Source organism: Lipotes vexillifer, unplaced genomic scaffold (assembly GCF_000442215.2).
Source record: "Lipotes vexillifer unplaced genomic scaffold, Lipotes_vexillifer_v1.1 scaffold47, whole genome shotgun sequence".
In the NCBI taxonomy this organism is placed as follows: domain Eukaryota; kingdom Metazoa; phylum Chordata; class Mammalia; order Artiodactyla; family Lipotidae; genus Lipotes; species Lipotes vexillifer.
This window is the reverse complement of record NW_006791298.1, coordinates 1,415,457-1,442,556: the sequence shown is the minus strand read 5'-3', so window position 1 is coordinate 1,442,556 and position 27,100 is coordinate 1,415,457. Positions and strand designations below refer to the sequence as shown.

At 37.7% G+C, this 27,100-nt stretch overlaps 1 protein-coding gene across 1 annotated transcript in view; it reads right to left on the bottom strand.

The window, feature by feature from the left end:
* Positions 1-27,100, bottom strand: part of PATJ (PATJ crumbs cell polarity complex component) — a 357,124-nt gene that overhangs the window by 310,894 nt on the left and 19,130 nt on the right. The window contains exons 6-9 of the mRNA XM_007464279.1: positions 25,016-25,211; positions 22,060-22,188; positions 3,868-4,086; positions 1,517-1,619 (exon numbers count right to left, since the gene is read on the bottom strand). Of these exons, the coding sequence (XP_007464341.1) occupies positions 1,517-1,619; positions 3,868-4,086; positions 22,060-22,188; positions 25,016-25,211 (647 nt within the window). The remainder of the gene's footprint in view (positions 1-1,516; positions 1,620-3,867; positions 4,087-22,059; positions 22,189-25,015; positions 25,212-27,100) is intronic.

Sequence of the window (27,100 nt, the reverse complement as noted above, 5' to 3'; positions counted from 1 at the left end):
TTTTTATGCCTGCTGATCTCAACCCTTCTATCTAAATCCTTCTCATTTTCCATGCTTAGTACAATTGCCTCTTTCTTTGTGAATTCTCCATTTCCCTCTGTCATAATGAGTGTTTCATCTGCTATATGATGATAGTTTGCTTGCATTTCTGATAACACATACATTTCATTTATCCTCAAACAACTGAGTTATTTACATGTTTATCTCCCTGAATAGACTTTCCTTATATTCATTTTTCTACTCCCTCCAAAACTAAGCAAAGCACCTGCTCAAAAGTTCCAATGAATGGAATAAAGCAAAAACTATTTTGAAAGACTACATGTTTAAAAAGCATATTGAGTTATAAAATGTTCTAGTGTTTGGATTCAACACTGCTCCCCCAGCCCTTGCTCCAGTCCCAAAAGCTTCTTTTGAGGGTAAAGAAGTAAAATGATTCTTTTCTTATTCAGTAACATAAACATCAAATTCTCTCAGTTATCTATCATTCACTTCATTTTACTCTGCATGTATATCACTAGGTTTACAACTTGAAAACTTAATGTAATAAAGGTTCATAAACCACAAGTTTATGATTTCTCTAACCAGAAAGCATATTAAGAGCTACTCAGTACATTATTTTTTGCAACATTATTATACAATCCATACTTAGCTCTTTAGAACTCATTTAAATTCTGAACCTAAAAATGATGGCACTTAGAAAAATCTAAAGGGAAAACAGTTATTTCATTAGGCTAAAATAGCACAAGGTGGTCTGACATGAATTTCATTCAGGACTTTGAATATATTAGCACTTTTAATGTTTCCACCTGCTGTAAATATGCAAAATAATAACTTTAAAAAAAATTAACTCTGTAACCTTGCAATTTTTAAAAAACTAGAACATTTCATAACTTTAACTTTTCATCTTACTAGCAAATATGTGTGAAAAAGATTTATTTTTCCTTACTGTAGTGATTTCTTATCATAATAGAGTAACTCTTACAGTGAAAGTTACCAAAGTTTTGTATGTCGGGGTTCAGGGAGTACTATTCAGAGATACTTGGGCCATGCATTTATTCTTACAATGTATTACCTTTATATGAAAGAAAAATAATTCTAATCAAAGCATGTGTTTTATCTTCTTTTGGTAATTAAACATAATAGTAATACTTTTTTGACATTCACAATATGAAATATATGCAGTAATCATTTTACTTTATCACATGTAAAATGTCATAATGTGCAAGAGTCTCAATATTCAAAATATATCTATCTTGGAAACAAGAGGAGGTACAATTCAAATGTTATACACTATGTTGGATAAATTAAATTATTTTGTTAATGACTATCGAGCCAGCTATAAAACTACTGAGATAAAACTGTGATTCTCTAATCATTTTTTGTAATTGGTTGCTATTACAGATTCATGGTTTTATTGTTCAATGTTTAAATTAAAATCTGCAGATATTTTACTCTCTAGAAACCTTAACATCCTTTACAATTATTTCCAAATGTAAAATAGAAATGATTCATTTACCTGTCTGAGCGGTTCCAACATAACCAACAATTCTAATTCCAAGACTCTGTCCATCTTTTTTAATGAGTTCAACATCATAAGTTTCAAAAAGAGTAGAATTGTGCTGAAAGCAAAAAATAATTTTAATTATATATAACGTTTAGTTATCTAGCTTGTGTACATAGTCAATTTGTGCATGGTTTGTCAAGTATTTTCTGAGCACCTGTGGTACGCAGAATTTTAAGATTGTCTCTATGACTTTTGATCCCTGGTGCCATTCCTGTGTTTATATCATGGAAAAGGGAGATTATCCAGATAAGCCTAATCTAAGCAGGCACCCTTCAAAAGCAGAGAGTTTTCTCCTATTGATGGCAGAAAGGGAAGTGAAAAAGATTTGAAGCAAAAGGACTGGACTTGTGGTTTGAAGAAGGAGGGGTCATGTGAGAAGGAGCACAGGGGGACTTAAGGAGCTGAAAGAGGTCCTTAGCTGACAGCCATTAATACAGAGATTTCAGTCCTATGTCTACAAGAAACTATTCTGCCAATAATATGATAGAGCTTGGAAATGGACTGTTCCCAGAGGATCCAGATAAGAGCCCAGCCAGGCCAACACCTTGATTTAGGCTTTGTAAGACTCTAAGAGCCCAACAAAGCTCACCCAGACTTCAGACCTACAGAACAGTGGACCAACAAAGGGTACTGCTTCAAGCCACTAAGTTTGTGATCATTTGTTATACAGCAAGAGAAAACTAATACAGCCACTTAGAAAAAACTCAGCATAAATTTGTATCTGAAAGAATTTAAAGAAAAAGTTAGAAACAAATGGTAAGCCTAACTATTGTAAGCAAAAAATATTGACCTAAAACTGATTATCATTCTTGTCTTCTAATTTAAAATATTTCTGTAAAAGAGTAATGTGTCTAAAAACACAATACCTTGCTTTCAATTCAAACCATTAATAATAGAAAGTAAATAACTGATTGCATCAAATTCTCACTTATCACACAGCTACACTAGTCCCTCATTACAAAGTAGAAGGCTTCAGAAAACCAGAAGAATGGATGGAAAAGAAAATGGTTCTAACTAGTTTGGAAAAGAAAATGGTTCTAACTAGTTTGGAGAAGAAAACAAAAATCATTCTAATATCTCCGACAGAAAACTTCCACTCACACGGTTCCAAGTAGGGAAACCCTTTCCGGAAGACACCGAATGGTTCCTCAAATGAATTTGAAAGGTGGCTTCCCACCCCCTTCTCACCGTAATCACTTCTCTTTTCTTCTTCGTGGCTTGTCCTTTTAAAAACTATTTCTTTCCTTTTGCCTTATTATCTCTTGATTCAGAGCCTGTGAGACTGTTGGAAAGGGCTTGGGACTGAGGGATGGGGGGACCAGATTGAGGCAGTCAAAAGGTACAAAATTCCATTTGTACCTTGTATTATAAGATGAATATGTACTAGGGATGTAATATACAACATGATAAATATAATTAGCACTGTATGTTATGTATGAAAGTTAAGAGAATAAATCCTGGGTTCTCATCACAAGAAAAAAATTTTTTCTATTTCTTTAATTGTATATGAGGTGATGGATGTTCACTAAACTTATTTTGATAATCACTTCATGTGATTATCACTAGGCTGTACACCTTAAACTTATAAAGTGCTGTATGTCGATTTTATCTTAATAAGACTGAAAGACAAAAACCAAAAAAAGAACTTGGAATGGACCAGAAAAGTCTAAATTCAAACCCCAGCTTTGTAACTTACTACCTATATGACCTTTAAAACAAGTTATTTGGACTTCCATTTCCTCATCTATTAAGTGGATGATAAGACCTATCTTGCAGAATTCTTATGAAAAATTCAGATGACTTAGACAATTCCAGGTGCTTGATAATGATTAACAGTAATGATTATTATATAACTGTAATGATTGTTAATAATCAAAATAAATATTATTATTATTAATGTCTATTCCCTTTGGCCAGTCTGTTCTTATCAGTGATAACACACATACACTGACCAGTATTTACAGTTTCCCCTCCACTATCTGGATATCTGTTCACCAATCTTATGAAATAGAAACGCAGGTATTATTATTCTCCAATTTACAGATGAGTAGCTGAGGCTCAGGGAAGTTGAATGACTTAACCCTGAGAAATGGCAAAAAAAAGAAAATCAAACTTGTCTAGTGTCTAGTTTGTAGTGTCTACAAACTTGTCTCGTGTCTACAAATTGGGCTCTCCTCTGCTTCCCTGTTGAGCACTGAGACAACTCACACCCATGCGACACTTGGAGTGGAAAACATTTCTAATCCTGCAGTAAATCACACCCAGTACTGAATTTACGATGAAAGAGTAATTTGTATACTCACAGAACTAGGGCTCCTGTTGGCCACAGCAGGCAGAGCAACAGGTAAGGCTGCAGGGGTAGGAGGGGCTATGGAAATTTCACCAACTGGGTCTCTTGCAACAAGCATCCTGACAGAATTCCCACAGCTCCTCAGCACTTGTGCAACTTGCTCACTGGTCATTCCCTGCACATTTGTGCTACCAATCTTTAAGATGTGATCCCCTGTCTGGAGTCTTCCATCCTTTAAACCAAGGAAAAAAGAAAAAAAAAGAAAATTATTATGAGAAATCATTGGTCTAACTTCACTAGTTAATAACAATTCATCAGACTTGAGTCGTGGCAAAATGGCTGATAAAGAAGCCATCTAAAAATGCTGAATAAAATATAATACTTTTAATTAACAGCTGAATTGGCAACAGAGAAAAGGAAGTCCTTGTAAAAAAAAAAAAGAAGGGGAGGGGTGAGGGCCACAGGAGGTGAGTTCAAAAGGAAAAGAGCAACCAGATTCTTAAAATGGCCATTTGCTTGACGGTATCACTTCATGCCTAATGGCCCAGAGCCAGGTAAAAATAGCCACATACGAGACCTGAAAGCCCTGGGCATCAGGAAAGAAAGTCAGATCAAAGGCCACCGACAAAAAGTGAAGAACCCTAAGGGCCGACAAGCCCAGTGACACATTTGAGGAACAGCAAGATGTCAGTGTGGCTGGAAGAGAATGAGCAAAGAGGAGAGTAGTCAAGAACCGATCGGAGGGCTTCCCTCGTGGCACAGTGGTTAAGAATCTGCCTGCCAATGCAAGGGACACAGGTTTGTGCCCTGTCCCGGGAGGATCCCACATGCCTCGGAGCAACTATGGCCGTGCATCAAAACTACTAAGCTTGAGCTCTAGAGCCTGCGAGCCACAACTACTGAGCCCACGTGCCACAACTACTGAAGCCTGTGCGTCTAGAGCCCATGCTCCGTAACAAGAGAAGCCACAACAATGAGAAGCCCATGCACTGCAATGAAGAGTAGCCCCCGCTCACCTCAACTAGAGAAAGCCTGCGCACAGCTACAAAGAGCCAACACAGCCAAAAATAAATAAATAAATTTATTTGAAAAAAAGAACCCAGGGGAGCATTACCAGGGGGTCAGGAGTATAGACCATCTTCTCTGAGCCAGGGGGAAGGAAAGTCATTGGAGGGTTTTGAGCAGTGGAGTGACATGATCTGACTTATTTTTAACAAGATCACTCCAGCCTCTGTGCTGAAAATAGACTAAAGGAGAGAAAACAATAGAAGCAGAGATACCAGTTAGGAGGCTAATGCAATAATCTAGAAAGAGACAACAAGAGCCTGGACTAGGTTAGCAGTTGGGGTGTTGAGAAGTGAGATTCTAGAGGTATTTCTAGTGAACTGTCAACAGGCTCTGCTGCAGCTTCTACATGGGATGTGAGGGGAAAATGGAATCAAAACTCTAAGGTTTTAGCCTAAGCAGTTGGAAAGATAGAGTTGCTATTGAGATTGAAAAAAAAGACGACAGAGGAACAGGTGTGTGGGAACAGAAATCAGGAGTTCAGTTTTAGAGATGTCTAGTCTGAGATGCCTATTAGATATTGCAAGTGGATATATCAGATACATAGCTGTATATACAAGTCTGGAGTTCAGGAAAGAAGTCCAGACTATACATTTAAATTTGGGAGTCATGAGCATATAGAAGGTATTTAACATCATGACTCTGGATGAGTTTAGAGGAAGGATATGCAATCTTCTGTTTCTTAAGCTGGTGATATATATATATGGGTAATCATTATTATTATTATTTAAAATGGTCTACTCCTTAAACTGGATTATAGGTACATTGGTGATTATTATTTAAAATGTGCACACATTATATATACTTTTATATGTTTGTATATTTCACTCATGGAAAAGTTTAAAACATAATACATCAAAAAGTATATCAGGGAGGAGGAGGAAGATGGCAGAAGAGTAAGATGCGGAGATCACCTTCCTCCCCACAGATACATCAGAAATACATCTACACGTGAAACAACTCCTACAGAACACCTACTGAATGCTGGCAGAAGACCTCAGACCTCCCAAAAGGCAAAGAACCCCCCCCCCCCACGTACCTGGGTAGGGCAAAAGAAAAAAGAATAAACAGAGACAAAAGAATAAGGACGGGACCTGCACCACTGGGAGGGAGCTGTGAAGGAGGAAAGGTTTCCACACACTAGGAAGCCCCTTCGCGGGCGGAGACTGCGGGTGGCGAAGGCGGGGAACTTCGAAGCCACTGAGGAGAGCACAGCAACAGGGGTGCAGACGGCAAAGCGGAGAGATTCCCACACAGAGGATCGGTGCCGACTGGCACTCACCAGCCCGAGAGGCTTGTCTGCTCACCCGCCGGGACGGGCGGGGCTGGGAGCTGAGGCTCGGGCTTCTGAGCACAGGGAGAGGACTGACAGCATGAACACAGCCTGAAGGGGTTAGTGCACCACAGCTGTCCCGGGAGGGAGTCTGGACCTGCCGAAGAGGCAAGAGACTTTTTCTTCCCTCTTTGTTTCCTGGTGCGCGAGGAGAGGGAATTAAGAGCATTGCTTAAAGGAGCTCCAGAGACGGGCGCGAGCCACGTCTATCAGCGCGGACCCCAGAGACGGGCATGAGACACTAAGGCTGCTGTTGCCACCACCAAGAAACCTGTGTGCGAGCACAGGTCACTATCCACACCTCCCTTCCAGGAGACTGTGCAGCCCACCACTGCCAGGGTCTCGGGAACCAGGGACAACTTCCCCAGGAGAACACATGGCGCGGTTCTGGCTGGTACAACATCACGCTGACCTCTGCCGCCACAGGCTCGCCCCGCACTCCGTACCCCTCCCTCCCTCCAGCCTGAGTGAGCCAGAGCCCACAAATCAGCGGCTCCTTTAATCCCGTCCTGTCTAAGCGAAGAACAGACGCCCTCCAGCGACCTACACGCAGAGGCAGGGCCAAATCCAAAGGTGAACCCCGGGAGCTGTGAGAACAAAGAACAGAAAGGGAAACCCCTCCCAGCAGTGTCAGAAGCAGCGGACTATATCGCCACAATCAACTTGATGTACCCTGCATCGGTGGAATACATGAATAGACATCGAATCATCCCAAATTGAGGAGGTGGACTTTGAGAGCAAGATTTATTATTTTATCCCCTTTTGCTCTTTTTGTGAGTATGTGTATGCTTCTGTGTGACATTTTGTCTGTAAAGCTTTGCTTTCACAATTTGTCCTAGAGTTCTGTCTGTCCGTTTTTTTTGTTTTGTGTTTTGTTTTTTTCCTTTAAAAATTTATTTTCTTAATAATTATTTTTTATTTTAATTACTTTATTTTATCTTACCTTTATTTTATTTTATTTTATCCTCTTTCTTTCTACTTTTTCTCCCTTTTTTCTGAGCCGTGTGGATGAAAGGCTCTTGGTGCTGCAGCCAGGTGCCAGTGCTGTGCCTCTGAGGTGGGAGAGCCAACTTCAGGACACATGTTCACAAGAGACCTCCCAGCTCCATGTAATATCAAACAGCGAAAATCTCCCAGAGATCTCCATCTAAACACCAACACCCAGCTTCACTCAACAACAGCAAGCTACAGTGCTGGACACCCTATGTCAAACAACTAGCAAGACAGGAACACAACCCCACCCATTAGCAGAGAGGCTGCCTAAAATCATAATAATGCCACAGACACCCCAAAACACACCACCAGACGTGGACCTGCCCACCAGAAAGACAAGATCCAGCCTCATCCACCAGAACACAGGAACCAGTCCCCTCCACCAGGAAGCCTACACAACCCACTGAACCAACCTTAGCCACTGAGCACAGACACCAAGAACAACGGGAACTACGAACCTGCAACCTGCGAAAAGGAGACCCCAAACACAGTAAGATAAGCAAAATGAGAAGACAGAAAAACACACAGCAGATGAAGAAGCAAGATGAAAACACACCAGACCTAACAAATGAAGAGGAAATAGGCAGTCTACCTGAAAAAGAATTCAGAGTAATGATAGTAATGAGAGTAAAGATGATCCAAAATCTTGGAAATAGAATACACGAAATGCAAGAAACATTTAACAAGGACCTAGAAGAAGTAAAGATGAAACAAGCAACGATGAACAGCACAATAAATGAAATTAAAAATACTCTAGATGGGATCAATAGCAGAATAACTGAGGCAGAAGAACGGATAAGTGACCTGGAAGATAAAATAGTAGAAATAACTACTGCAGAGCAGAATACAGAAAAAAGAATGAAAAGAACTGAGGACAGTCTCAGAGACCTCTGGGACAACATTAAACGCACCAACATTCGAATTATAGGGGTCCCAGAAGAACAAGAGAAAAAGAAAGGGACTGAGAAAATATTTGAAGAGATTATACTTGAAAACTTCCCTAATATGGGAAAGGAAATAGTTAATCAAGTCCAGGAAGCACAGAGAGTCCCATACAGGATAAATCCAAGGAGAAACACGCCAAGACACATATTAATCAAACTGTCAAAAATTAAATACAAAGAAAACATATTAAAAGCAGCAAGGGGAAAACAACAAATAACACACAAGGGAATCCCCATAAGGTTGAGAGCTGATCTTTCAGCAGAAACTCTGCAAGCCAGAGGGACTGGCAGGACATATTTGAAGTGATGAAGGAGAAAAACCTACAACCAAGATTACTCTACCCAGCAAGGATCTCATTCAGATTTGATGGAGAAATTAAAACCTTTACAGACAAGCAAAAGCTGAGAGAGTTCAGCACCACCAAACCAGCTTTACAACAAATGCTAAAGGAACTTCTCTAGGCAAGAAACACAAGAGACGGAAAAGACCTACAAGAACAAACACAAAACAATTAAGAAAATGGAAATAGGAACATACATATCGATAATCACCTTAAATGTAAATGAATTAAATGCTCCCACCAAAAGACACAGACTGGCTGAATGGATACAAAAACAAGACCCATATACATGCTATCTACAAGAGACCCACTTCAGAGCTAGGGACACATACAGACTGAAAGTGAGGGGATGGAAAAAGAAATTCCATGCAAATGGAAATCAGAAGAAAGCTGGAGCAGCAATTCTCATATCAGACAAAATAGAGTTTAAAATAAAGACTATTACAAGAGACAAAGAAGGACACTACATAATGATCAAGGGATCGATCCAAGAAGAAGATATAACAATTGTAAATATTTATGCACCCAACATAGGAGCACCTCAATACATAAGGCAAATGCTACCAGCCATAAAAGGGGAAATTGACAGTAACACATTCATAGTAGGGTACTTTAACACCCCACTTACACCAATGGACAGATCATCCAAAATGAACATAAATAAGGAAACACAAGCTTTAAATGATACATTAAACAAGATAGACTTAATTGATATTTATAGGACATTCCATCCAAAAACAACAGAATACACATTTTTCTCAAGTGCTCATGGAAGATCCTCCAGGATAGATCATATCTTGGGTCACAAATCAAGCACTGGTAAATTTAAGAAAACTGAAATCATATCAAGTATCTTTTCCGACTACAACGCTATGAGACTAAATATCAATTACAGGAAAAGATCTGTAAAAAAATACAAACACATGGAGGCTAAACAATACACTACTTAATAATGAAGTGATCACTGAAGAAATCAAAGAGGAAACCAAAAAATACCTAGAAACAAATGACAATGGAGACACGACGACCCAAAACCTATGGGATGCAGCAAAAGCAGTTCTAAGAGGGAAGTTTATAGCAATACAATCCTACCTAAAGAAACAGGAAACATCTCGAATAAACTACCTAACCTTGAACCTAAAGCAATTAAAGAAAGAAGAAAAAAACAAAAATAACCCAAAGTTAGCAGAAGGAAAGAAATCATAAAGATCAGATCAGAAATAAATGAAAAAGAAATGAAGGAAACAATAGCAAAGATCAATACAACTAAAAGCTGGTTCTTTGAGAATATAAACAAAATTGATAAACCATTAGCCAGACTCATCAAGAAAAAAAGGGAGAAGACTCAAATCAATAGAATTAGAAATGAGAAAGGAGATGTAACAACTGACACTGCAGAAATACAAAAGATCATGAGAGATTACTACAAGCAACTCTATGCCAATAAAATGGACAACCTGGAAGAAATGGACAAATTCTTTAAAAGGTATAACCTCCCAAGACTGAATCAGGAAGAAATAGAAAATATGAACAGACCAATCACAAGCACTGAAATTGAAATGGTGATTAAAAATCTTCCAACAAACAAAAGCCCAGGCCCAGATGGCTTCACAGGCGAATTCTATCAAACATTTAGAGAAGAGCTAACACCTATCGTTCTCAAACTCTTCCAAAATATAGCAGAGGGAGGAACACTCTCAAAATCATTCTGTGAGGCCACCATTACCCTGATACCAAAACCAGACAAGGATGTCACAAAGAAAGAAAATTACAGGCCAATATCACTGATGAACATAGATGCAAAAATCCTCAACAAAATACTAGCAAACAGAATCCAGCAGCACATTAAGAGGATCGTACACCATGATTAAGTGGGGTTTATTCCAGAAACGCAAGGATTCTTCAATATACACAAATCAATCAATGTGATACACCATATTAACAAACTGAAGGAGAAAAACCATATGATCATCTCAATAGATGCAGAAAAAGCTTTCCACAAAATTCAACACCAATTTATGATAAAAAACCCTGCAGAAAGTAGGCATAGAGGGAACTTTCCTCAACATAATAATAAAGGCCATATATCACAAACCCACAGCCAACATCGTCCTCAATGGTGAAAAACTGAAACCATTTCCACTAAGATCAGGAACAAGACAAGGTTGCCCAATCTCACCACTGTTATTCAACATAGTTTTGGAAGTTTTAGCCACAGCAATCAGAGAAGAAAAGGAAATAAAAGGAATCCAAATCGGAAAAGAAGAAGTAAAGCTGTCACTGTTTGCAGATGACATGATACTATACATAGAGAATCCTAAAGATGCTACCAGAAAACTACTAGAGCTAATCAATGAATTTGGTAAAGTAGCAGCATACAAAATTAATGCACAGAAATCTCTGGCATTCCTATACACTAATGATGAAAAATCTGAAAAAGAAATTAAGGAAACACTCCCATTTACCATTGCAACAAAAGGAATAAATTATCTAGGAATAAACCTACCTAAGGAGACAAAAGACCTGTAGGCAGAAAACTATAAGACACTGATGAAAGAAATTAAAGATGATGCAAATAGATGGAGAGATATACCATGTTCTTGGATTGGAAGAATCAACATTGTGAAAATGACTCTACTACCCAAAGCAATCTACAGATTCAATGCAATACCTATCAAACTACCACTGGCATTTTTCACAGAACTAGAACAAAAAATTTCACAATTTGTATGGAAATACAAAAGACCCCGAATAGCCAAAGCAATCTTGAGAACGAGAAACGGAGCTGGAGGAATCAGGCTTCCTGACTTCAGACTATACTACAAAGCTACAGTAATCAAGACAGTATAGTACTGGCACAAAAACAGAAATATAGATCAATGGAACAGGACAGAAACCCAGAGATAAACCCAAGCACATATGGTCACCTTACCTTTGATAAAGGAGGCAGGAATGTACAGTGGAGAAAGGACAGCCTCTTCAATAAGTGGTGCTGGGAAAACTGGACAGGTACATGTAAAAGTATGAGATTAGAACACTCCCTAATACCATACAAAACGGTAAGCTCAGAATAGATTAAAGACCTAAATGTAAGGCCAGAAACTATCAAACTCTTAAAGGAAAACATAGGCAGAACACTCTATGACATAAATCACAGCAAGATCCTTTCTGACCCACCTCCTAGAGAAATGGAAATAAAAACAAAAGTAAACAAATGGGACCTAATGAAACTACAAAGCTTTTTCACAGCAAAGGAAACCATAAAGAAGACCAAAAGACAACCCTCAGAATGGGAGAAAATATTTGCAAATGAAGCAACTGACAAAGGATTAATCTCCAGAGTTTACAAGCAGCTGATGCAGCTCAATAACAAAAAAACAAACAACCCAATTCAAAAATGGGCAGAAGACCTCAACAGACGTTTCTCCAAAGAAGATATACAGTTTGCCAACAAACACATGAAAGAATCCTCAACTTCATTAATCATTAGAGAAATGCAAATCAAACTACTATGAGATATCATCTCACACCGGACAGAATGGCCATCATCAAAGAATCTAGTAACAATAACTGCTAGATAGGTTGTGGAGAAAAGGCAACACTCCTGCATTGCTGGTGGGAATGTGAATTGGTACAGCCACTATGGAGAACAGTATGGAGGTTCCTTAAAAAAACCACAAATAGAACTACTATATGACCCAGCAATCCCACTACTGGGCATACACCCTGAGAAAACCATAATTCAAAAAGAGTCATGTACCAAAATGTTCATTGCAGCTCTTTTTACAATAGCCAGGAGATGGAAGCAACCTAAGTGTCCATCATCGGATGAATAGATAAAGAAGATGTGGCACATATATAAAATGGAATATTACTCAGCCATCAAAGGAAACGAAATTGAGTTATTTGTAGTGAGGTAGATGGACCTAGAGTCTGTCATACAGAGTGAAGTAAGTCAGAAACAGAAAGACAAATACCGTATGCTAACACATATATATGGAATCTAAGAAAAAAAGAAAAATGTCATGAAGAACCTAGGGGTACTACGGGAAAAAAGACACAGACCTACTAGAGAATGGACTTGAGGATACGGGGAGGGGGAAGGGTAAGCTGTGACAAAGTGAGAGAGTGGCATGGACATATATACACTACCAAACGTAAAATAGATAGGTAGTGGGAAGCAGCTGCATAGCACAGGGAGATCAGCTTGGTGCTTTGTGCCCCCCTAGAGGTGTGGGAGGGAGGGAGACGCAAGAGGGAAGAGATATGGGGACATACGTGTATGTATAACTGATTCACTTTGTTATAAAGCAGAAACTAACACACCATTGTAAAGCAATTATGTTCCAATAAAGATGTAAAAAAAAAAAAAAGAAAAATTAAAGGCATATAGATTAGATACAAGAAAAAAAAAAGTATATCAGGGCTTCCCTGGTGGCACAGTGGTTGAGAATCTCCCTGCCAATGCAGGGGAAACAGATTCGAGCCCTGGTCTGGGAAAATCCCACATGCCGCGGAGCAACTAGGCCCACGAGCCACAAATACTGAGCCTGCCCGTCTGGAGCTTGTGCTCCGCAACAAGAGAGGCTGCGACAGTGAGAGGCCCGCGCACCGCGATGAAGAGGGGCCCCCACTTGCCGCAACTAGAGAAAGCCCTCGCACAGAAAGGAAGACCCAACACAGCCAAAAATATATTAATTAATTAATTATTTTAAGAAATAAAAAAAAAATTTTTTTAAGTATATCAGTTCCATTCTACCTTCGTTTGTGAAATTTTTGAATAGCTGATCCACTTCATTTTCACTAAATTTGTTTCATCAGAATTCTCTGAATTCTCTTTACTTATCTTTACTACAATAAAGATTCCAAAATGTAAACAGAGCCAGTTATGAAAAATTACACCACCAGAGCACTTTACAGGAGGAAAAAAATCACTTTTCGTATATCATCTCTTTCAGTGAAGGACAGCTTTAAAATGAAAAAACCGAGATTCAAAAAGGTTGACTGAATTGACCAAGATCACAAAGCTAATAAGTGGCAGGGCCAAAGTTCAACCCAAGTTGTCTCACTGAAGACCTGTTCTTATTTAGTCATTTGTCTTATACTTTGATATCTCCAAAGTAATATCAGTAGATAATAAATATACTGTTTCCTATTCTCCAAGAAATTTCCTATAACTGTCAAAAAGCTTGAAATAAAATTAAGATGAAAATAGATATTTTGCAGCTGGGAAAGGACAACCTGAGAATAGAGCCATGACCACTGGGCTAGTACAGTTCTAAGCTTCATACTCCTGGCTCCGGGAGGCACCATCTGTAAGTTCCAGATGGAACTCAGAAGAAAAAAAGTGGAAAGGAAGGAAGGGAGGGAGGGAGGGAGGGAAAAGAGCAAAAGAGAGAGGGCTTTAAAACTAAAAGTCTATTCCCCATCCTTCCTTTTCTCCAATTTTGCAGAAACCTGTATGAAAGAAGGTGTTAGATCAAAACAGTGAGTAGAAAACTATATGCTTTGTTGTGAATTCTGCAGAAGGCACTAGAAGCTACTGCAAGCAAAGAGGAACCATGAAACAAAAATGCAATTCAAGTCAGAAACATTTGGAAAGACTTAGAAAAGACATAGATGCAAGGAAGAAATTATTGTGGAAAAAGGAACAAAGAATTGCTGGATTTCTACTTTAAGCACTGATAATTTGATGTTCTATTTTTTATCAATGCAACAAACTTGAAACAAAACAAGCAACTACTTAAGAGACAGTCAAGTGTTCATGATGAAAAATAAGGGTAAGATGCCTCTGTGAATAAACCATTCTTGAACAGAAGTTTGGCCTGACCACAGAATAAAGAATATGGTGAGTGTTTTCATAGTTGGCTTGGACAAAGGACATTTCACTGTAAGTACAGTCTCCTCCTAAGCACTATTTTTTTCCTATATTACTGAACTTGATTTAAAATGATGTAGATAATTTGCACCTGTCACTGAAAGTCAAACATTTTCTTATTCCAGAGAAACAGGTGTTCTAAGGAATTCATAAGTGCAAAACAATCATAATCAGATGGATAGGAAAGACACCAAAATGACAGCTAGCTTTTAAAAGTCCAGCAGCCCCAAACATTGCATTTTACTGATACTTTCTGATCAATATTCTCCTTTCATAACCTGTCTACTGTGGAAGGAAAGTAAAAGGTATAGAGTCCTTTTTGTTCTTTAACAGAAATCATAAGTCAATGATAGCCAACAAATAGCTATGCCAAGATTCAAAGTCATAGCATGCTAATTTAACAGTGAAATATAAAAGTTTATTAACCCATAGATTCTTTCAAAAGAGAGAAAAAATTATGCATACGGGAAAAGATAGTATGGAAGGCAAAAAATTAAAATAGCTGATGTAACAGGGTAACACACTGTTACAGTGAAAACACTAACAGTATCATTCATATAGTTTTTTTTTTTAAAGGAAAAATACTTTAATCCAAGTTAGCAGTTATTGGCTAAAAAAACATTTAGTACTCTGCACTTTTAAGTTCTCTGATAGGCTGTTGTAGATGATAATTTCAATTCAAAACATATTTGAAAACCTAAAGGATTTCAGGCTTGAGCTACAAAAGAAAGAAATCAAATTTGTTTCTCTGAAAATTAAAAAATGGCATCAAATACTTCCACAACTCAGAAAATGAAATTATTACCACTTCTGATTCCAGGACATTTCTATCATTGGTCTTTAATCAAAAGGCAAAAGAGAAAAACAAATACCGTATGCTAACACATATATATGGAATCTAAAAAAAAAATAAAAAATTAAAAAATGGTTCTGATGAACCTAGGGGCAGGACAGGAATAAAGACTCAGATGTAGAGAATGGACTTGAGGACATGGGGAGGGGGAAGGGTAAGCTGGGATGAAGTGAGAGAGTAGCACTGACATATATACACTACCAAATGTAAAATAGATAGCTAGTGGGGAGCAGCTGCATAGCACAGGGAGATCAGCTAGGTGCTTTGTGACCACCTGGAGGGGGGGATAGGGAGGGTGGGAGGGAGATGCAAGAGGTAGGAGATATGGGGATGTATGCATTTGTATAGCTGATTCACTTTGTTATACAGCAGAACCTAACACTGTAAAGCAATTATACTCCAATAACGATGTTAAAAAAATAAACAAATAATAAGAATGCACATTAAAAAAAAGAAAAAAATAAATAAATGTCAACCTCATGGCAAGTGTCTCAGGTTTGAATCTCCAAAGGAAAATAATCCTAATCCTGTATTTTGACAAAAAATCAGTAGATGGATAACTTAGATCCTTGGCTAGTTTGATTTGGTATTCTTTTATCTTGACTTCTAGTAAGAATATTGCAAGGCTTTTATAAAGATATAACTTATATTACTAGAACCATAAAAAAATGCCCTTTCCCTCAAGGAATTAAAGGTACTAAGTGTAAGTACATCTATACTATCCTTCTCATATTTCCAGAGCCCTCATCAATGATTTTTAAGGCTAAGGAAAATACCAGTTTACAAACACACTCAAAGCAAAATTACTGGGAATAACCAACTGTTCAGTGGCCTCAAGCTGGGCCTTTATTATTCTAGACTAAAAATTCCTCATAGTCCAGCCTACTCTCCAATCCTTGGTTGGTTCCATTCCTTCTTAGTATTAAAGGTTACTAGATAGGTAACAGGACTCATATTACAATTGCCTGATACCAAAAAGTCAATAATTCATGACAACTTTTAAGTAGGTTGTGCTTTAATAATCACCTTTGGGAGACAACAGGGTAACTCAATGTACCTGATTTCCCTAGAATTCCTCCAGACCACATAAAAGAGATTTCTGCAAAACAAAAAAGTTTTACACTGCCCATATCAATTTATTTAAACACAAAGAAAAGACCAAAAACAAAACTTCTAACTGCTGAAAAATTCTGAAATTTTTGCCATAGCTGAACAGAATTCTCAGAAGATGTTTCAGGCACTGTGAATTTTGGAGAGTACCTAAGGATTACAGGTAGATAGGTCTTTTAGCTCCCCTTACACAATACCATATAATTTCCCTATTCAGGGAATTGGCCCTGATTATATTTTCTGATTGCTTACTGTAATCAGGTCTCAATAAACATTTCTAAAAAACCCGTATAAGTCAACACTTTTCCACTTCATTTACTTTACAACAGTAGAGGCAGTAGACAGCAGAATGACAAGGCTTTGGAGTCAGACACACCCAAGTTCAAATGCTGGCACTACTTTGATCAAGCTGTAGGGCCATAGGTCAGTTACTGATCCTACCTAAATCTCAGATCCCTCTTAAGTAAGATGGGAATAAATTCCTCTCTCATTGAGTTGTGAGCACTAAACTCAATACTGTATGTTTGGTACTTCCCTGGTGGCACGGTGGTTAATAATCCACCTGCCAATGCAGGGGACACAGGTTAAATCCCTGGTCCGGGAAGATCCCACAGACGGAGAAGCAACTAAGCCCGTGCGCCACAACTACTGAGCCTGCGCTCTAGAGCCTGCAAGCCACAACTACTGAAGCCTGCGAGCCACAACTACTGAAGCCCACGCACCTAGAGCCCATGCTCCGCAAGAGAAGCCACCGCAATGAGAAGCCCATGCACTGCAAGGAAGAGTAGCCCCTGCTCGCCGCAGCTAGAGAAAGCCCACGTGCAGCAACAAAGACCGAATGCAGTCAAAAATAAAGTCCATAAATATAATAAATAAATAACTAGCTTAAAAAAATACCGTATGTAAAAGCTTTAGCCTAGTGCCTTCCTTATAGCAAGTCCTCAAATGCGTCCATTTCTGATACTTCTTTAGGCTCAGTTAGGTATTCTTTGCCCCCTCAACTCTACCCCATATTGACTTATCTGCACACAAAAGGAAATACAAGGGGCTATTTTATGAAACCCTTTTAAATAAGAAATACTGACTTGCTTTTCTAACTTTCTGTTATACAATTGTATAGTCTTTAAAGAAAGTAGTATTAGTTAACCCCTTTAGCAGAATGTAGGTATCACTTTATGGTCAATCTAAATCACATCTAACTAATGACCTAAGACATCCATATTCCCTTACCATGAAGATTGCCATGGTCAACAGTGAGCATTAACAGTCAAAATATGAGTACATTTTAATGAAAAGCAATATTCCCTTTAATAATTTTAAAGCTATGATCAGGCTACGTGAGCAACAACTCTAAAGATTTAGCAACAAAGCAGAGTTAGCTGAATAGATTTTATCTGCCATTTGGCTGGGATGAGGGGAAGAGAGAAGTGAATACTGCTCTGTCCCCTATGTTTAGGTCTCATCATATTCCCTACAGGAGAAGACCAACAGCAATGTTGCTGTTAGAGCTGGAAATTCCCTCATAGGCTTGACCAACCCTGGACAGGTGTACATCAGGAAAATGAAAACATCGGGATCAACTTTGTATAAGTAGATTTAAGCAGTAAATCTAACAGATGTGGGCTCAATCCTGACTTTGTCATTTCTTAGTTGCGTCGCCTTGGGCAATTTCTTAAGTTTCCATATCTATGATTTGTGAATAAAATTTATGACTGTTCAGAGGATTACACGAGAATAATGTGTATTAGGCAGATGACCATATCTGGCATAAACACTCGCTTCTCCATTATGACTCTGACAGGCACATGCCCCCCATCCTGAAGACCTGAAACAGTGACAATCCCTTCCAGGAAAGGGTGAAAATCAGACGTGGGCTTTTACCAACAGTGTCACAAAGGGAAACTCTGCACATCATATTCTTCTTGTGAAAATTCATAATGTACATTAATGTACAGTAAAGAAATCTATTTGATTTTAACTTGGTGCTTTCCAAATTTATTTTACCCTTTGTTCTTCATAATAACTACTCCACTTTGCATCTTGAAAAATGCTACTATAGCAAATAAGTCTATTAAAATTGCTAAAGGAGGGGGGTTGGGGTGAGAAAAAACGCCAAAATACTCCACAATCTCATCCCTTTCCAGGTTTCAAAAAGTTTCAAAAAAATCCTTAAAGATTATTACTTGTTTTGTGCTGCAGATGTCTTCTGAAGAACCTATAACGAGCATTCTCAACCTTTTTGGTCTCAGAACTCCTTTACATTCTTAAAAATAATTGAGGATGGAGGAATAGAGATTACAAAAGGGCACAGAAAATCTTTGTGGGTCATGAATATGTTCTTGACTGTAGTGATAGATGGTATCATGATTAAATTTTATGTGTCACCTTGGCTAAGCTCTGGTGCCCAGTTGTTTGGTCAAACACTAGTTTAGATGTTACTGTGAAGGTATTTTGTCGATGTAATTAATATCTACAATCAGTTGACTTTAAGAATGTTACCCTTGATAACATGGATAGGCTCCATCTAATCAGCTGAAGACTTTATGAGCAAAAACTGAGGTTTCCTGGAAAAGGAATTCTGCCTTAAAACTATAACAGAAACCCTGCCAACTTGCCATACAAATTTCAGAGTCCAGACTTTTTTTTTTCTTTTTTTTGCGGTACGCGGGCCTCTCACTGTTGTGGCCTCTCCCGTTGCGGAGCACAGGCTCTGGACGCACAGGCTCAGTGGCCATGGCTCACGGGCTCACTCCGCAGCATGTGGGATCTTCCCAGACCGGGGCACAAACCCGTGTCCCCTGCATCGGCAGGTGGACTCTCAACCACTGCACCACCAGGGAAGCCCAGAGTCCAGACTTTAATGTCAACTCTAGCCTGAGTTTCCAGCCTGCTGTTCTGCCCTACAGATTTCAGACTTGCCAGCATACATGTCAAATCGTATACTTTACATATGTGCAATTTATTGTCTGTCAATTATATCTCAAAAATTACTGAGATCTCAGAGCTTTTGTTTATGTAGTTCTCTCTGTTGTTATCTGCTGATATCAACTAAATTGGGAAACAACACTGAGAAACTTTTGAAATATTTAAGATACGTAATATATTAATATATACTTTTTACATATTGATTTTATTTTAAAAAGTTATGTTTTCTAAAACAAAAAAATTGTGAGAAGAGTTGTATTCTTAAAGAAATTGTTACAAATCTCTTTAATATCTGACTTAAAAGAGGACAGCTGAATTTTCATATCTGCTTCAGCATTCAGTGTATTGCAATATGTTGCTTTGGTTGAAGTATATAAAGAAAATCTGGTCTCAATCAGATATATATTTGGAAAATGGGGGAGTATTTTAATAGCCCTTTCAGCCTATTCTTTGATAACACCCCAAAACTTGACAAGTGGTGATTTCTTAAAGATCAGTTGCAATGTGGAATCTGAAACAACATCAATAAACTTTCAGATACTGTTTCATTAAAATCTATTGATCAATCTTGACTTCTGGATGGATTTTTTACCTATATATTATTTTGCCATACTACACATTGATCTTCAGAAAATACTGATTCCTAGAGATATGCAGATTTTCTAAATATTGACATATAACATTATTCAATATAAAAAAATCATATTTATTAACATCACCAACAATCTACTCAGAATTTAAATATTGGAAAATTTCAAGCTTATGGTAAAACACAAATTTTTCCAAAATTCTAATTTTTGCTTGAAAGTTCAAATTTTATCATCAGCAACAAATGCTGTCAGTTGTTTTTCCTTGAGGTAGCAGGCTCACTTCATTCATTTCAAGGAACTGTCTACCAAATAACCAAGTCTGAATAATCATAATTTTTGTCAGTTATCCTTTCAAAAATAAAAATGGTATTCTAGATTGGTGGCTGCCAGAGGCAGGGGGGTGGCGGGTGGGCAAAATGGGTGACTTAGATCAAAAGGTACAAATTTTCAGCTATAAAATAAGTAAATCATAGGGATATAAACCACAGCATGGTGACTGTAGTTAACAGTACTGTACTGTATACCTGAAAGTTGCTAAGAGAGATCTCAAAAGTTCTTATCACAAGAAAAAAAAATTTCTAACTATGAGGTAATGGATGTTAAGTAGACGCATTGTGGTGATTATTTCATAATATATGGAAATATCAAATCATTATGCTGTAATCCTGAAACTAAAATAATGCATTTCCAAAAAATTAGATCTCAGAAACTTTTGGGAAAAAAGCAAAAAATTAAAAAATAAATTTAAAAAATTAAAATGCTGTTCCATATTAAAACGTGGCTAGTTTGTCTCACAAATGTTTTCCCTCAAGTAAACCGCCATACTTCAGTACATGACAGAAGTGCTATACAGTACATCCGATTTTGTCATATGGTATTAAAAAGACATGCGCTTAAAGGTCATATTTACTTAAATTCATTTTTATTGCACTTTCTTAAGTGAGACTGGCATTGTTGCTGTTGCAGTGGCAAGCACATGTGGAGAAGAATGCAATGACTACTAGTACAGTTGTGTGCCACTGCCCTGTTTCACACGAAGGCACCAGCAGGTTTAGCCTACCACTGCTTTCATGTCATCAGTGCAAACGTCAACATGGTGAAAGGGCTAATACATCTTAGTATTATTATGTAAGTTGTTTTGATCTTGTACACCCCCTGCAAAAGACTCAGGGACCCACAGACAAAACTCTGAGAGGCATTATGCTAAATAAATACACTTAGCTGCTGAAAGGATAATAGGAATATTAATAGCTCCACAATTTGTATAAGGTAGAGCAACCTTTTTTTTTCTTGGCCTGGCCGCATGGCTTGCGGAATCTTAGCTCCCTGACCAGGGATCAAACCTGTGCTCCCTGCAATGGAAGCACGGAGTCCTAACCCAAGGTGGAGCAATCTTGACTAGAAATAGAGAGCTGAGGAACTTGCCTCAAAGCTGCATGTGCACAGCAAGTTCATTTTTACTTTATATGTTTTTTAGAAGGCATAAATTTTTACATGTGACTAGACATTAATCAGTAAAATTTACAAATCATTCTGATTATCATGGACAGTCTATATAATATGAACTCATTACTATATTAAGTAGCTTCAAATTTCTAAACTACTTTTTAAAAACTCAATGTAGTATTTAACATTTTCTTCAACGTAAAACTAAGCAGAAACAGTTGATAAGTTTTTAAATGGCCCACTTTCATTTTGAACACTGCTAAATAATGGAGTGTAGTATTTTTATTTATAATGCCAGAAATTTGTAATTCTAGTGATATTTACCACAAACAATATTGAGATAAAAGTTTGTAATCGCTGTACCATCTGATTTTAACATTTAGGACCTTGAAAGATACACTGGGAGAAAATAATATAGATATTCAGAATACAATACCCATTAATGATTCCTTTCAATAAAAAATATTGTCTTTTGATAGAATCAAGATGACTGTCAATCACAGGCCAAAAAAAAAGAAAACCACCCCCAAAAATGTTGATTTAGGAGCTTTTTAAAATAAAGCAGAGTGAGTGTATATTAACAGTTACAGAAAAAAACATTTTTAGCTATACTTAAATTCTGGTCATGGAAACATATATCCTAGTAACCCATGTTATAAAATTACATTTCAAGCCATACAATTTAAATTGTATAAAACCAAAATTAAATCAAAGAAGGTCAACTTACTCGATCTGCTAATCCTCCAGGGACTATAGTCCTCACAACTACACCACTCGATTTTCCTCCAACTATTCCAAAACCTAATCCAGAGCCATCATTAATGAGCTCAACATCTTCAATATGGCCCCAACTAACCTACAAATTAATAGCAAGTAAGAAGCAAAGTGTTAGCAAAGCATATACATTCATCACTTACCAATACAGAAATTACTAGGTAGACAAAATATTTAATATTCATACAATTAATCAAGTCAACTTTCTAGAGGCTCAGAGATACGTAAAGATGATCATATGGTCCCTGCCTTTACAGATTTTATAATCCGGTAGAGAGATAAACTAAAACATAAACAATTAAAATATAAGACAGAATATTGGACCATAGGACACTGTAGCTCTAAGAGGACAGAAACACACTGTCTCATTTCCCAGTCTATGCCTGATACCTAGCACAGTGCCAAGCACCTAGTAGGAAACAATAAATATGTGTTTATCTGAATTAAAAGAGAAACATAAAATATTATAAAGATGGGAGGAATGTAGAGACAAGAGGTCAAATCCAGTGAAAACTTATGGAAAGCTTCAAGGAAAAGGTAGCATTTTAATTGCTCTACAGAGAAAAAAGACATTCAAGCAAAAGGGAAATTTAAGAGCAAAGCTAGGCTCAGATAAGTGGGAATAACTGAAGGTTTTAGAAGAGGGAACGACAGGAACAAAGCAGTGGTTTAGAAAGATTAATCTAGCAGCAACGTGAAGCATGCGATTGTGAGGACACAGAGTGACCAGAATAACTGAAGAGACTCTGATGAAGGAGAGGAAAGGTAGGCCTAACTGAAGATGTCAGCAATAGGATTATACAAATCAGACTAAGAGACATAAGCATTTTTCCTCTAATAGCAGCCTCCATCAGAAGTATGCATTAAATTCACATCTACAAACAATAAATGCTGGAGAGGGTGTGGAGAAAAGGGAACACTCTTGCACTGCTGGTGGGAATGTGAATTGGTTCAGCCACTATGGAGAACAGTATGGAGGTTCCTTAAAAAACTACAAATAGAACTACCATATGACCCAGCAATCCCACTACTAGGTATATACCCTGAGGAAACCAGAATTCAGAAAGAGTCATGTACCAAAATGTTCATTGCAGCTCTATTTACAATAGCCCGGAGATGGAAACAACCTAAGTGCCCATCGTCGGATGAATGGATAAAGAAGATGTGGCACATATATACAATGGAATATTACTCAGCCATAAAAAGAAACGAAATTGAGCTATTTGTAATGAGGTGGATAGATCTAGAGTCTGTCATACAGAGTGAAGTAAGTCAGAAAGAGAAGGACAAATACCGTATGCTAACACATATATATGGAATTTAAGAAAAAAAAATGTTATGAAGAACCTAGGGGTAAAACAGGAATAAAGACACAGACCTACTGGAGAACAGACTTGAGGATATGGGGAGGGGGAAGGGTGAGCTGTGATAGGGCGAGAGAGAGACATGGACATATATATACTAACAAACGTAAGGTAGATAGCCAGTGGGAAGCAGCCGCATGGCACAGGGATACCGGATCGGTTCTTTGTGGCTGCCTGGAGGGGTGGGATAGGGAGGGTGGGAGGGAGGGAGACAAAGAGGGAAGAGATATGGGAACATATGTATATGTATAAATGATTCACTCTGTTATAAAGCAGAAAATAACACACCATTGTAAAGCAATTATACCCCAATAAAGATGTTAAAATAAATAAATAAATAAATTCACATAATGCGCCTGCAGAGCAAAAGTCTCCCCCTCAAGACATTAGGGCATACTTATTACTTAGTTCTTCTATTACACTAAATTGGAAAGTTACTACGAAATGTTAAAATAACCAGAGATATTGGGACTATTTAATAAATTCACACCTGGAACAATACCTAGTATCCAGAGAGCAACAATGTTTGCTAAAAATGCCTAAATTAGGGACAGCAATTCATTTTCATAGAGTATTTATTCTGCCCTAGGCACTGTGTTTAGCTCTTCACATGCATTCTCACTTAATCCTCACATCTGTGTGAACTAGAAACTGTTATTAGTTCCAAGCAACAGATGAGAAAACTGAGGTATGGAGAAGCCAAGGCATTTGCCCAGTAAGACTCACCTACAAAGTAAGAAGTGGACCTGAACCCACCTTAGCCTCACTCCAGAGCCCTTGTTCTTAACCACTATGCTAAGCAACTTCCCACTTTGTTCATTCTATTTATTATGTAAACTGTGCTATATAAATATTACTGATTACAACAGGGAAAATGTCTATACATTAGTGTTGTGACCTTGTACTGTACACAGTCTATTTTTTCTTTTGTCCAATGAATGGAAATTAAATAAATCAGCTAGCACTTAGTGTTATAAGAAAATAAGATTTATTAGCTTGCATTTTGAAGATGCAGGCCGAAATCTGTAAAATGTTACAAAGCAAGTTTAAAGACTCCCAAAGGAACATAAACTTTTATTCTTTTAAATTGTTCAGTATACATCCTTACATGAAAAGAAAAACTTCTATAATTGTGCAGTATCCATAATCTAGTCATAAACACCCAATATAATTTAAAAAAATGTTTTTGAAACAAATAACCAAATCTTAATTTAAAAACTCAATAGTAAATCTCTAATAAAAACTCCCAGCTTAATTAAGTGGTTACATCACCAAGGAATTCCTTCCTTCACCAAATTATACCCAATACTACAATTTGCCCTCTATGTTAAATAATAATCTTAAACAAGGAGAATCACAGGACATTGAAAAACAAAACGAAACCCCCCATGAAATATCTTGTTTAACATGCTAATGCTGCATTCAGAGATACAATCATCTTTCTTGAACTATGACAAATAAAATGACATTTTCTAAAAGTCTTTACACTTCTTAAAATCAAAGGCATAATTCAAAATTAAGTGTTTTTTAAAATTTGCTACTCACTGTTTCAGGCAGACTTGCATCAGTTAGGCTGGTAGAAGTGCTGCTTTTTGTGTGGACTGGCTCCCTGGCCACAACCAGATGCAAAGATCCAGAGGTTTGTTGTAACAATGCAATTGCTTGCTGGTGGGAAATGTTCTGATCCAGTGGTGTGTGATTAATAGCCAATATTTGGTCATTTTCCTTTAACCTTTGATCCCTTGATGAAATAAGAAAATTTTAAGTGACATAATAGCCTGATTCTTAAAATCTACTATTCAGGTAGTTTATATATTATGGTATTATTTCACTTAGTACGTTTATTGAAGTATTTAATTGTATAATATAAAAGAGCTCTTCAGACTGCTTTTCATTAAAGCACTTATTAACTAATTAACCAAGTAAGTAGTGCATCCCTACACACACACACATTTTATTTTTTAACTTTTTTTTTTTTTTTTTTTTTTTTTTTTTTTTGTGGTACGCGGGCCTCTCACTGTTGTGGCCTCTCCCGTTGCGGAGCACAGGCTCCGGACGCGCAGGCTCAGCGGCCATGACTCACCAGCCCAGCCGCTCCGCGGCATGTGGGATCTTCCCGGACCGAGGCACGAATCTGCGTCCTCTGCATCGGCAGGCGGATTCTCAACCACTGCGCCACCAGGGAAGCCCCACACACACATTTTAAAAGCCATATGGCTTGAAAAATAAGCAAAAACAATGTATAGGGCCCCACTGCTAAGGTTTTGCAAGTATGGACATTGTCCTCATTGTGGCACCAAACCTGTACTCCTGAACCCCTTCCAATCTGACTTCTGCATGGACCATACAGGGCTATATGTTCACCAATAACCTCCTCTCTAACAGATTCATCCCATCCCCATTGTCCTTTACTTCTCCAATATTTGTCAACAGAGGCCAAACTCTCCATGAAAATCAATAGAGATTATTTCCAAATCTGTATCTGAGCCCTTCTCTCTGTCCTAATCACAAATTTTCCAACTGCTAACCAATGTAAAAAGGATTTTTTAAAAGAAATTTTTAAAAGAAATTAGCAAAATCTTAAGAAAAAAAGTACTATTATAGTTAATATTTACTGAGCACTTCTTATGAGCTAGGAACTGTGCTAAATGCTTTATAGGCATTATCTCCTTTATTCCTCACAATCACCTTTTAAAGTACTTAGTTAAGGGCTTCCCTGGTGGCGCAGAGCGGCTGGGCCCCTGAGCCATGGCCGCTGAGCCTTCGCATCCGGAGCCTGTGCTCCACAATGGGAGAGGCCACAACAGTGAGAGGCCCGTGTGTACCTCCGGAAAAAAATAAATAAATAAATAAAGTACTTAGTTAAATTTGACCTGCAAGAAATTAAAGCAAGCTTAGCATCTTATCTAAGTAGTCTGACTCTAAACCATACTCTTTAACTACTTAAAGTGCATACTAAGAGTAGGATTTACTCTGGTTTGCTGTATTTGACCTCATTATCTCCTGCTCTTCCTGTTTCTTCATTATCACCACAATTCTTTCTTATCTTTCTTTATCTCTCTTGCACCACCCATCTCCTCCTTTCTATTCCCAATGTCAACCATCCAATTGAGATCCTTGTTGAATACCTCAAACCTAACTTGTAAAATTCCTCAAGGTTTATTTTTCTAGGCTCTCTTCACGCTAGTATTCCCCAACTCGCAAGTATATAATTATCTATAGTTGTTGACCAATAAGGAGAGAGTCAAAGGAAAGTAAACAAACTCTTGTCATGACTATTTTATAAAAGAATATCTTTAACCTTCAATATAAAAAAATCTCCCTGAGAAGGAATTCATCTCAGAACAGTGTAACTCATAAATTTAGAATTATGAAAATTCCATTATATTGCCCTTATTTTTTCTCAGGTAACAGCAGATTCAGCAAAACTTTATCATGGACCAGAATTTGGTTAACTTCTGACCTCTAGGACACAATGTAAACTTGGTTGGTATTCAAAGGTCTCTACATTTGGCCCCAAAGTACTCTTCCAACTTGGCTTCCTCCCTATATAAACCTCTTTTCCAACTATCCTGATTTACTCTTTCCATCTCAAACATGTCTGGTATTTCCCGATTTTGTGTAAATGGT